The sequence below is a fragment of the Simochromis diagramma genome, unplaced genomic scaffold (assembly GCF_900408965.1).
Source record: "Simochromis diagramma unplaced genomic scaffold, fSimDia1.1 OVJJ01000159.1, whole genome shotgun sequence".
Taxonomy (NCBI): Eukaryota; Metazoa; Chordata; class Actinopteri; order Cichliformes; family Cichlidae; genus Simochromis; species Simochromis diagramma.
In genome coordinates, this window is record NW_024387197.1 from 858359 (window position 1) to 870836 (window position 12478).

At 40.5% G+C, this 12478-nt stretch overlaps 1 protein-coding gene across 4 annotated transcripts in view; it reads right to left on the reverse strand.

The window, feature by feature from the left end:
* The window catches only part of nsmfb (NMDA receptor synaptonuclear signaling and neuronal migration factor b), a 68119-nt gene that overhangs the window by 37010 nt on the left and 18631 nt on the right, over positions 1-12478 (reverse strand). For all 4 annotated transcript variants that reach the window (XM_040050067.1, XM_040050065.1, XM_040050068.1 and 1 more), the window contains exons 2-5: positions 8866-8927; positions 4145-4909; positions 3910-3982; positions 2805-2810 (exon numbers count right to left, since the gene is read on the reverse strand). In XM_040050067.1, the coding sequence (XP_039906001.1) occupies positions 2805-2810; positions 3910-3982; positions 4145-4909; positions 8866-8927 (906 nt within the window). The remainder of the gene's footprint in view (positions 1-2804; positions 2811-3909; positions 3983-4144; positions 4910-8865; positions 8928-12478) is intronic.

Sequence of the window (12478 nt, forward strand, 5' to 3'; positions counted from 1 at the left end):
CTAGGAAAGACTAGCTATTTCCTGATAGCACAGAAACTCATTGTGTTCCCTTACTTGTAGGAGGTTGAAAGAGAACCCAGTTAAACTTCAGAAATGGATTATCAGACCAGTGCTGAGATGTGACATCCTCTGTTTCACATTTTGATGTACTGAGAAATATTTCTGCACCACAAATTTTGCAACACATTATTAACCATTCTGCCAAGTGTGTAACAGTATGCCTACACCGAGGTGCCTTTCCCAGTAGGGACAGTAATGGTTCTGACAGGGCGTCAGACATAATGAGAATCATCTGTGACAGCGTATGTCAAAAACAAAGTCCGGTCCTACGGTCTGGTTTTCACCAACGGACAGACAGACAGGCAGGCAGCTGATGAGCCCTGGGATGACAAAACATGAGGCTGAATTCACTGGAGTCTGATTATTATCCAAAAGCTCTCTGCATTGCTATTGCGGAATTTTTTCCCCTCGTGAATTCACTCACGTTTTGTTCCTTCTCACTGCAAAAACAAACAGTTTGGAAGAGATGTTTCCTTCAGCCTGTCCCTCCTTCCACCATCTGCTATCACCAGTATATTTAAAAGCTGACAGCCTACTTCCTCTATTGTGAGATAAAGCAATCCTTTAAATTTTCTGCCAAATTTATCAAGCAGCCAGCAGAGAGAGAAGAAGAAAAACAGATTTTTCGCTGTCTTTGGCAGTAGGCACATGCAGTTTTATAGTTTCAAACAGTGGTTTACATAAGCTTAAGCCTGTGAAGTCTAAGCCATCAAAGGTGAAAACACTAAAAGCAAAAGTGACCTACATATTCTGAGTTAAGGTTTGGGTTATTTGCTGATGATGGTGACTTAGACCTTAGAGAATTAAATATGAGAAGATAAGTTATAATACTAAAGATCTGAAGATATTAAAGTATTGAAACTTAAGCAGTACTGGGGGCGGCTTTATGTCTGCTGACAGCTAGATTGGTAGTTGCAAATGAGAGTTAGCAAACATTTGAAAAAGTGTGTGATCTAGGTAACTAGAATTTCATCATGTCTCACATGATGCATGGTCACCTTAAAAGTTTACCAAGAAACTTGGGAAAAATGTTGTTTCCAGAATTTGATCAACCAAGTCCAGTAATCTAAGTTTAATAGGAGTTCCCAGTTTACCTTAATAGATGGAATCATTAGCAACCAAAAAGCCTTAGAGACTCTTGTTTATCTTTCTTTACAGTAAAGCCATACAGTCTACTTTTGACACCAGCAAGAACGGATATCACATGTGTGATCAACCTTATTAAAAAAAAAGACTAAAATTATCACCTGGTCGTTGATTGGTCACATTGCAGTTTAGATTACTGCTTGTTCAAACACATAATGTATGAAAACGCTCATGTCCCTTTATTAAATTCCTTTAAATTCCTTTAAAGATAAGTGATTCACAGTCACATCCTCTGTATGTAAGTAATGGTGTTAGATACTGACTAGACAACTGTTTTTGCAGAACATAGTGATGTGACCATAGATTGCTGGGGCCAGGAAAATAATTTTCCCAAAGAGAAATGAGAAACTGGGACTGCTACGGAGGGCCGAATATTCAGTCCAATTCTGCTCAATAGCAATTTTATTGGAAATGTTATCCCTTTATAAACCACTAATGGTAATAGTAGATGTTACAAGTAGATCCTAATTGTGACCCCTTGGGAAAATCAAATGCCCACTCTTAGACTAGCTGGACGTTGCCACCAACCCTTCTTGTTTTTGAATTCCCATTTTTGAAGCCTCAAGCTGGGTCACCGAACTGTTCTCACCTTAACCTCTTTGAAACCACACATTATAATCTGGTTCTTACTCTGAAACCATCATCATAATATTTAAAAGCTGACAGCCTGCTAAAATACAGTTTACACTATCTTTTAGCAGGAGGCAGGTGTAGTTTCATAGAGTAAAATAAAATAAAATCTTATAAAACAACCAAAGTGTTTTCGTGGAGATATGAATGTGACAGTATAGCTATGGAAGGGACAGGAAGCAAAATGTGCAAAGGACTGCACTGAGACATACAAGAATGAAACAAAGGTTTCATTGGTGTTGTGAGGGACAAAAGAGGCAGGTGACGTGTGATTTAATCACATGATTTATAAAACACTGTAAAAACATGTCTGCTATTAGCTGTTCACTGCTTATAGCTAGTTAGCTATAGCTAACTTATCTCTGCAAGTTTTCTATAGTATTGTCTCCCCAAAAAAGCCTCCGCTGTGTTTTGTGAGCTATTTTTTTGTGAGCTTATGTTGTGTTTTTCCTTTTTCTTATGTGTTTTATTCAGCTTTTTTCTATTTGCCATTGTTTTCTTAAGTTGCTATGCATTTGACCTTTCAGGGCTGCTGTACGACTCAGACCTCAGAGGGTTAAACAGCATTACTAAGATTTATCTATAGACTTATGCACAAGAAAACAGCTTTGAGTTCATGGTTTTAGTTTTCAGACATAACTTTGGTAGTCAAGTCACCACTGCTACACTGTCTTTATCAGAAATATATCAAAGGAGTTCATTTCAACAAAGAATTGTTGCTATTTAAATAATGCTTGGCATGACCTACTTTTCATTCCTACCAAACCTTCCTTGCCTTTAATCTTACATCCGCATATTGACATCCCATCCAGCAGACACCGAGGTTGGGGGAATAAGGACACAGTAGACTGACTAGCACAAAGCCACATGAGGAACAGAGTTCAATGCGAGTTACCTAACTGGCATAGCAAGAAAAAAAGAAAAAGCAACAAGGAAGAACAGTGGGGGCGTTTGAAAGATTTACTCACGATATTCTACAGTCGTGGTTTGGAAGGCCGCCACACAGTGTGGAGAGGAAGAAGAGGAGACAAAAATGAAAGAGAAGTTAGCAATAGGGCCAGCCAAATACTCCACATACCCAAATTTTGGAGTGAGATTTATGTTCCAGTTCTCATTTTCAGGAGAGACAAAATGGAAGAATCCTACCTATAAATAAGTGAGTAGGGACTGGGATTCAAATATGACATGCACATTGAAAGAAGTGAGGAAGAGGAGATGATGACTGATGAAATATGTACATGTATGTACATCTAAAGTGTACCAAAATATCTCACCAGTTGGTTCTCAAGGACTGGCTATAACCAAACACTTAGTCAATAATGTGTAGTCAATTAAACTGTGATATATCCATCATTCAGCCTGCCATTTAAATCAAAAGCGAGAGTCAGACCCATATATCAGTTTGACTCTAATACGGACACAGGCAGTCGGAAACAGATGGGAAAAGGAAGGTGAGACATATGGGTAGCAAAGAGCGAGTGTGGGAGAGAAGAAGGGAAAAAAAGATCATGGTGGGTGCGCTTTGTCTGTTTGAGAGTCATAATTATAAGGTCAGGGTGATAGGTGATAATTAACCTGTCAGCAAGACTGGAACGGAGTTGTGTGTGCGCGTGTATGTGTGTCTTGGTTAAGGCACGTACACGATCTAGACCAACACATTTCCAGCTTTCTAAATGTGTTGATTTCAAAGACTCTTGGCTGCTAAGTTTAGAGGAACAAGTACTATGCACAACACTGGAAACAGGTGCGTTCCATTCAGCTGGTATCATTGTTTACTGGGACACTTGTTGGACCATGTTGTTAAAATTACTAAACTGTGCTTCTACCAGTACAGATCTAAAACATCCAGTTTTTCTATGGGCAACTGCTTATTTCTAAAAAAAATGTCAAAGTGGCTTCCTATATTAATAAAACCAACGAGCAGAAATGTGTGAAAGCTCATTAAGACTTTGTATTAGAATGTTACATTTGTCTCTTGGAAGGAAAAGACTGGGGCCGTATCCTGCCAACATGGCAGCGAGATGCTGTGATGCACAGAGTGGGAGTGAAGGTGGATTTCCATGCCATACTCACGCCTGCATGGTGGTGGTGGCTGTCTGAAAGCTGAACATATTCTCTTTGGGGAACCAGCTGTTAGGATTGTCCTCTGCAAACACAAATAAGAAAAGGAAGGTGTGTGTCAGTGAGCATTACATTCAAACACAGGCCTTACAAATAGCAGTGGAGGTGAATAAAAATATGGTGAGAACGTGTTTAAATTCAGGCTCAGTTTGTTTATTCGTTTAAACCTTCACATTTAGTTTTATACCCCTGTCATCTGTAGATGCTCTGTCCTCGCTGTACATTCTCTCCAGTTTTTTGTGTTGCTTCCCTCCATCTCGGGGTGAGGTATCTAGGTCCAGGGAGCGCTGACTTTGGCATGGAGCCCGAATGCAGGCAACGCAGTCTGGGGTGTAGTCATCCCGCGACCCACCTCTCCTCATTCCCCAATCACGAATGTTGCCAGCGCTACCTGAGCTCTGCAGCGGCTGCGATGATGACGTTGGGCCTCCGTGATGCTGCTGGGCATGATGTTGGTTACTGCGGTGATGGCTGCTACGGTGATGGCTGCCACGGGCAGCTGAGGCGGTTGGTTGGCTGGTGCAGGATAGGCCATGACTGGCAGCAGAAGTGCTCTGTGAGAGAGGCTGCTCCCGGGAGCCCTTCAGCACCTCCAACTCCAGGCTCTCCTCACTGCCACGGCCCCCGAGGGTCATCCCGCCTTCCCTGGTGATTGTGTACACCCTGGCTGGCTTCACAGCAACAGGCCCCTGTGAACCCCTGGCAGCAGGTGGGTCCTCTATGGAAAGACTGCGTTCGGCAGAGAGTCGCCGTTTGGAGGGGCCAAGTGATGCTTGAGCCTGGAGAGTGTTGACTTGAGATTGAGACTGTGGGTTAGTGCTGGGATTAGACTGGCTGGACTGGGCGGGTTTAGCTATGGATAAACAACGGCTCTGTGGTGGCAGATTGTTGTTATGCAAGTGACTGACGTCTGGAGAGTCCTGGCCAGAGAAAGTTTCAGACAGTAGATGATCTGGGGATAAAGAGAAAGGGGATGAAGCAAAATTAACAAGAAAACATAGCAAGTGAGAGATAAATCATGCTGTCTGTTTTCTATATAGCTTTCATAAACGGACATCAGATAAATGCTTTCTATGTAAATAGAGTTAACAGGGAGCTTGCTTGTGTATCTTTGGGATTTGTAGCTCTGGTAGCAGAGTGGTAAACATTTACTAGCTGCAAAGCTTTTGTGAGCACATGAGGAAAATAGAGAGGTGGCATAGTGATAGAAAAAAAACAAATGGCGGAAAGATGAAAGATTCAGAAATGGATGAGCCGGTACAGTCCAAGAAGCCCAGTTGTCCTGTAGGATCATGAAGGATGAATAGTTCTTCTCACTGTATAAATGGTTGCAATGCTGCAGGCTTGAAAGCAAGTGTAATCTGATGGGACTTGCTAGTTTTTCATTTTGTGTGTCCTGTGGATAAATAAGTATGGGTATAGTGCTAATTTTCCGATGCCTTTAATTTAGTTTTATCTCCTTATAACGATGTTCATTTTTTTAACAAATCTTTTTAATAATCATTGTCTTTCTATTTTAGACAACGTTTGTCCTGTCTAAACAAGACTAGCTCCGGTTTCAAAGTTGTCTCCCTGGATAAATGACAGCATTCGCCTCTCAAAGCGTTGCTGCCGTAAGGTTGAGCGTTTATGGAGGAAAACGCGTTTGCATGTCCATCTCCTTCATTTAAAGGACCTTTTAGTCCCTTTTAACACTTCACTTCGAGATGCGAGGGCTGCCTATTTCTCAGACTTAGTGTCTAAGAGCAGAGGTAACCCCAAGGTACTATTCAACACCATTAGTGATATTGTTGCTCCTGCTCCACCTGCTGTCCCAAATTCATCAAATGAAGATTGTGAAAAATTTCTTTCTTTCTTCGTTGAAAATGTCAGTAACGTGAGGAACAACATCTCTCCTTCTGTGTCTCTCTTGTCTGCTCCAACTCAAGCTAGGCCTGTAATTTTAGGAAGATTTTTACCTGTGTCCTTACCAGAGCTGTTCAAGTTAGTTAATTCGATGAAAGCGTCCTCCTGCTCTCTTGATATTTTACCTGGATTTTTATTTAAAAATGTCTTTCAGTCTATTGGTCCCTGTGTGCTCACAATTATCAATACCTCACTGGTTTCTGGTCAGGTCCCTGTTTATTGTAAGAATGCTGTCATTCACCCACTGTTAAAAAACCTAAGCTTGATGCTTCTCTTCTTAGTAGCTACAGACCGATTTCAAAATTACCGTTCATTGCTAAGATTTTAGAAAAGCTTATAGCTGTTCTAGAATACAGCATTCTGGATAAATTCCAATCTGGCTTTCGTAGAGCTCACTCTACTGAAACTACACTTCTTAGAGTCTCCAACGACATTTTGATGAGATGTGATGCAGGAGAATGCTCCGTTCTGTTGATGTTGGACCTGACCTCCGCCTTTGATACTGTGGACAATCATATTCTGCTAGATAGGCTGAGACACTGGGTGGGTATATCAGGGGCTGCTTTGGACTGGTTTGAATCCTATTTGCATGAACGATACTTTTCTGTAGCTACCTTTAAGTACAGTTCCTCTTCTACTTTTCTTGCCTATGGTGTGCCACAAGGTTCAGTTTTGGGGCCTTTATTGTTCTTGCTGTATTTACTTCCTCTTCAACACTTATTGAGCACTTTTAAGGACATTTCGTATCACTGCTATGCAGATGATATTCAGTTATATATCTCCTTTAAGCCCCATGATGTTTCCAAGCTACAGATTTTGCATAAGTGCATAGACTCCATTAGAGGTTGGATGGCTGGAAACTTTCTTCAACTAAATGAGGAGAAGACTGAAGTCCTTGTTTGTGCTCCTAAACATTTTGTACCTAGTGTTATGGAAAACTTGGGTCCACTTGCTACATTTGCCAAACCGTCTATCAGGAACCTTGGTGTTACTATTGACTCAGCTCTGACTTTGGATGCCCATGTAAAATCTCTGGTTCGCTCCTGTTTTTATCACTTGAGAAACATTGCTAAGCTGAGTCCCATTGTATCGCGCTCCAAATTAGAAATTGTCATTCATGCATTTGTTTCATCTCGCCTGGATTATTGTAATTCTTTGTTTCGTTGTTTATGTAAAGCCTCTTTGGAGCATCTGCAAGTTGTTCAGAACGCTGCTGCAAAGCTTCTGACCAAGTCCTCCAAGTACTCCCATGTCACACCCCTGCTGATTCAGCTGCACTGGCTCCCCGATAAATTCAGAATCCACTTTAAGGGTTTGACCTTGACTTTCAGGGCTCTGACAAACACCAACATATATAAGTGAACTTTTACATCCATACATTACCAGCAGGTCCCTGAGGTAATGTGACTAGGGCTTGCTGGTTATCCTACACATGAGGCTGAAAACAAAAGGCGACAAAGCTTTTGTAACTGTGGCCCCCAGATTGTGGAACTCCCTCCCTTTGAGCCTGAGATCTGTGGACTCTGTGGTCGCTTTTAAAAAACAGCTAAAGACTCATCTTTTTAAACTTGCTTTTGGTTGATTTTTATTTTTAGGTTTTAGCTTCTGTGAAGCACTTTTTGATTTTTATCTTGAAAGGCGCTTTATAAATAAAATTTTACTTTACTTTACTTACTAAGTTATACTGAAGAAAAACTGAGTGGAAAGCAAACAGATTTGTAAGATTCCCTTTTATAAAGTTGAAATCATACACAGAAAAGCGATATTGCAAAGGTAGGGGAAAGGGAAGTGCTAGTTAGTCACAACAGCTTTTCCAGGATATAATTAAACTTAGCATAGAATTAGACTGAGTAGGTTACTAAGTTAGGCTCAACCACAATCCCAGTAGGTAAGCTGGTCTCAGTGCATCTGATAGCTCGCTTGATACCCTTCCAGACCCTTCCCAATTGGCAAGCACACAATCCTGTTTTAGCCTGCCCACAGATGCTGCGTATCTGCAGGCCACTTTGCACCTAACTTCAGCCCCATCTCAATTGTCATGTTTTCTGCTACTTTATGTATTCCACATGTTTGCACTAAAAAGAGCATGCTAACAAATATAAATTACTACTGAAAATATAAATCCTCAATTACATTACCAATTCAGTTTTGTTTTTTCATAATCAGTTTACAAAAGCAGTCATCTTACAGTGCTTTACATGTTAAAGTAAAAACCCTACAATATGATAATCCTCTATGAACAGCACTTGCCAACAGCAGGGGGGAAGAACTTGCAGATATATCAGTAATCTGCAACATTAAGATAACCTGCTTAGAATTGTTGAGGTATGGACTTTAGAAGACCTTGGATGGTGTCCTGTAGTATCAGGATTCACAACAGAATCGAGCAGCAGGATAGAGCAATCTGGAGTCAGTTCTCTGTCAAGTTCCTTATACCATACCATACATGTCCTTCAAGAAGCCACTGCCATCAAGGAACACTGATGCCTTGAACTTGTCCACATGGTCTGCAGCCACTTCTGGTAAGCTTTAACCACTGCATTCTGGGAACCACCCACAATACGTGCTGTTTTGGAGATTTTCTGAACCAGTCACCCTGCTCTCACAGGTTGGCCCCTGTCAAAATTGTTCAGAGCCTTACACTTGCCCAATTTCCAATTCCAATTTTTCAGCACTTACCAGGTGACAGTATAGTTCGCTGCAGCTGATTTTAGGGTGATCAAATACTTATGGTTTTGGTGATAACCTGTGAAACATTGCTGTTGTGGTGTGACTGCACCCTGAAGCTGAGCGTTTATTACATAAACATCAGCATTTTAAAAATATTTTAATAACTGATTATCCAACATGTCACAGGCCAATATTTCACACAGAAATATTTTAAGGTATTTTTGGGAGTAGGAAATACGTGTGAAGCCGGAGAAACTGATATTTCCGACTAAATACTATATTGCTATAATACTGATATAGTATTGTTGTAGGACTACTAAGTGTGCCACCTACCTGCTCCGTTGCGGTTCTCTGGATTGGTATTGGACAGGTATTCTCCAAATGCTCTGGCTGCTCTGTAGAGACACAAGTGCAAGACTTCACTCTGAGCTATTTTGCACAACTGTTGCTGTCAAACATAGCAAAGTGACTCACAAACATTTCACAGGATTCTCTCCACCTAAACAGGCTGTCTGAGCTTTTTCTCTCTAAGGCCCTCTTCACTGCAAGTAGGTTACATCACCACAGCACTCTGTGAGAGGAGTTGTTAATGTCCTGAATCCATACTCGCTATCTGCCATCACTCAACACAGTTACAGGCTGATCTTGGCTAGAGTCGGGAAGGGAAAAAGAATGAAAGCTTTCTATTACATATTTTTATAGCTTACTAAAATATTGAAATGGAAATGAACTGATATTTATATGAAGATTTTCCAATTTTAATAACCATTTTAATTGCTTTCATATCCTTTCGGTGGTCAGTGGCTCAATATGTCTTATATATCAATATGATTGATTCATGTAAGTAACTACAAATTCATAAATTTGCTCTAGTTTTCTATCATGACAAAGATTATCCATCTCCCCTGCCCTACACAGAGGACGGTGTCGTTGCTTTTGCCATCCAGAAAAACAGGAAATAAATTCAATCATGTGTATGGCATAAAACATCCATATGGCAGGAACATTGAGAAACTGGCACGGTATACAATACATATATAGCTGAGTGTGGGTGGGTCTGCAGAAGAGAAAAAGTCACAGCAGTTCAATCTACTACCTCTGAAATGAGGAACAGTCTTGATTGAGTGCAATTAGCTCACTAACCATATCTATGATTCAAAAGGCCTTCATGCCTTGCTAATTAAAAAAGAAAAGAAAAGAAACTCTTATTCTAGCAAATAATGGGGTCAGTCAACCTTTGTACTGTATAAATTAACTTATCCTTTATTAATCCCCACAGGGAAATTCACTCTCTGTATTTAACACATCCTCAGAATTAGCTGTGGGAAACATGCAGGACCCAGGGACCAATGCCACCTATACGGTCAAGGACACCTTTATACGGCATGTTTTTTTTAATGATGGGAGAGATCACAAATCCTCAAGGAAATCTGTGCAAGCATAGGGACAACATGTAAACTTCACATTGAAAGGGTCTTGGCCAGTGTTTAACCTCAGGTGTCTTTTGCTGTGCAAACCACTGAGCCACCATCTTGCCAGCATACTTTCTGTATGTAGGGTATATTGTACACAAGGATATGCAGTGCATCATGTCACACATTTTGCCATGGTTACAGCCTTATTCAAAAACAGTTACATTCATTTTTCATTTTAAAATCTACACACAAAACCCCATAATGACGATAAAAAAGTGGGCTGAAATGTGTAATATGAATGCTAATGCATAGAAGCATTCAGTCGTTGCTCAGTACTTTATCGAAGTACTTTGACAGCAATTACAGCCTCAAGCCTTTCTGTAGGATGCTACAAACTAGGCACATCCATTTTCGGGCAGTTTTTCCCATTCTTCTTTGCAGAACCTCTCAAGCTTCATCAACTTGGATGGGGAGGGTCAGTGCACAGCCATTTTCAGATTTCTCCATAGATGTTCAGTTGGGTTCCACTCTGGGTCTGGCTGAAGCGACTCAAGGACATTGACAGAGTTTTCCCGAAACCACTACTTTGTTATCTTGGCTGTGTGTTTAGGGTCGTCGTCCTTTTGGTGCTCTGAAGCAGATTATCATCAAGGATGTCTCCGTACATTGCTTACATTCAGCTCCAGTTCCCACAGCCAAAAAACGTCTCCACAGTACACCAGCACAATGCTTCACTATATGGTATGTATTAACCTGTTTGGCCTGAAATTCCTTTGTTTGAGGATAAGTCACACAATTATTCATAGTTTAAACTGAAAATACATTAGCGTTAACAACTCTATTGCCAAGAGAAGATTGCTAGTTCCACCTGCAGTAATTTATATACGGTGGTATAACTCTTTACTGAGACTTTCCCACCCTTCAGTGTGCAATAATGGAACGTAAAAGGCATGAAGAGCAAAACCCATCACAGAACAGAGCAGGCAACGAAGACAACCCAAAGGACTGATTTAGTCTAACACAGCAGGAAGGAGTAGGTTCATCAAAGTATTTTATGTGATATAATATTTTTTTAAAAAAAAGAATACAGCACCTTTATTTTCAGCTTTGCATATTTTTTCACTATTTGTGCTTTACAAATGTAAAGCAACATCATTTGTCTTTTTAGACAAATGACTACTTAAATGATACCAAAAATTTGTGTGGACTGTGAAATTACAGATTATAATGTTATATTTTTGTATTGACATTTTATATCTTTAGAAGACGGGGAAAAAAAAGAAAAAGGAAAGAGTCAGGGAGAGGTCTGTATCTTTCTACAATAAAACATCCACAACAACAAATCCTACATTGATTATGTCAGATACAGGGAGGAAGCATTGGGGTAGAGGTGGGTTGCAGAGTGGTTTGCAGATGCTCTGTAATGTGTGATTACACATTAGAGATTTGCCAGCTGGATAGAAGACAATCAACTGAGGCATCAGGTGATGCATGCTTGAACGAAGATGACTTGATCTGCCAGTATTGCAACTGAGCTAGATTTAATGGTCTACCTGAGCTATTGCTATGGTCAATTTAAAAAGAAGAAGAAGAAAAAGTCTTCACTTCAGCTATATGTTTTAATCATAATATCCTGCAAGCAAGTGAGACTCTTAGTTGGTGCATACACAGTAAGATCAGCAGTTGTTCTATAATGTAAAACACCCACATACAAATACAATATGATAACAATCTTATAAAAGATATAGGCTACCCCCAAACACACCTATAAAGAAGCAACACAGCCTATAATCACTCTCCTCCCACTCACTCCGACCTGGCATTCCTGCCATCTGCAAACACAGATACACACACCAGGTCTCCCATGCTCAGAGTCTCCATGTGGAACAGCAGGCAGAGAAATAAATAGGGTACGCAACACACACACATGCAACATGCTTTGTACACAGGGATAAAATCTCAGGGGGCTGCAGTGAAATGGAATTGTTGTGTTGCTTTAGCCTACATGCCTAAGTAATTAAATATGAGGCGGCACGTGCAGTGCTCCTCGTGAAAACCCCCTCCAACCCTGGCTGATATAGAGAAGGAGGAGAAGGCAAAGGACGGCACGAGGAAGAAAATGCAATCATCTGTGATCTATCTGCTTGACTGTGTGCACTCCCCCCAATAAAAATGCCATATGCTGTGCTGAGAGAAGGAGGATGTGAAAACACAACAGGGTTTACAGAGGACAAACTAGCACAGTGCCCCAAGCTAACACATGCAGGAATTTTAGAAGCACAGCTTATTGTAGTTATCACCATTAGCTTTTACGGAATCATCCGTTTTGACACTGGTTGCTAAAGTATAAGGTTAAGTTAGGTGCTTTAAACATGTTGCTCTCCATCTTTGTCATAATCTACCTTCTTTTATTTTTTTGGTCATTACCTACAATTTGAAATTATCTTCTTAAGTGTGAAGACAGTGTATCTTTGCCAAATGTCTTCTTCAAGCAGATTTGGTACATGTAGTAACCTCTAGGGCTAAAAGAT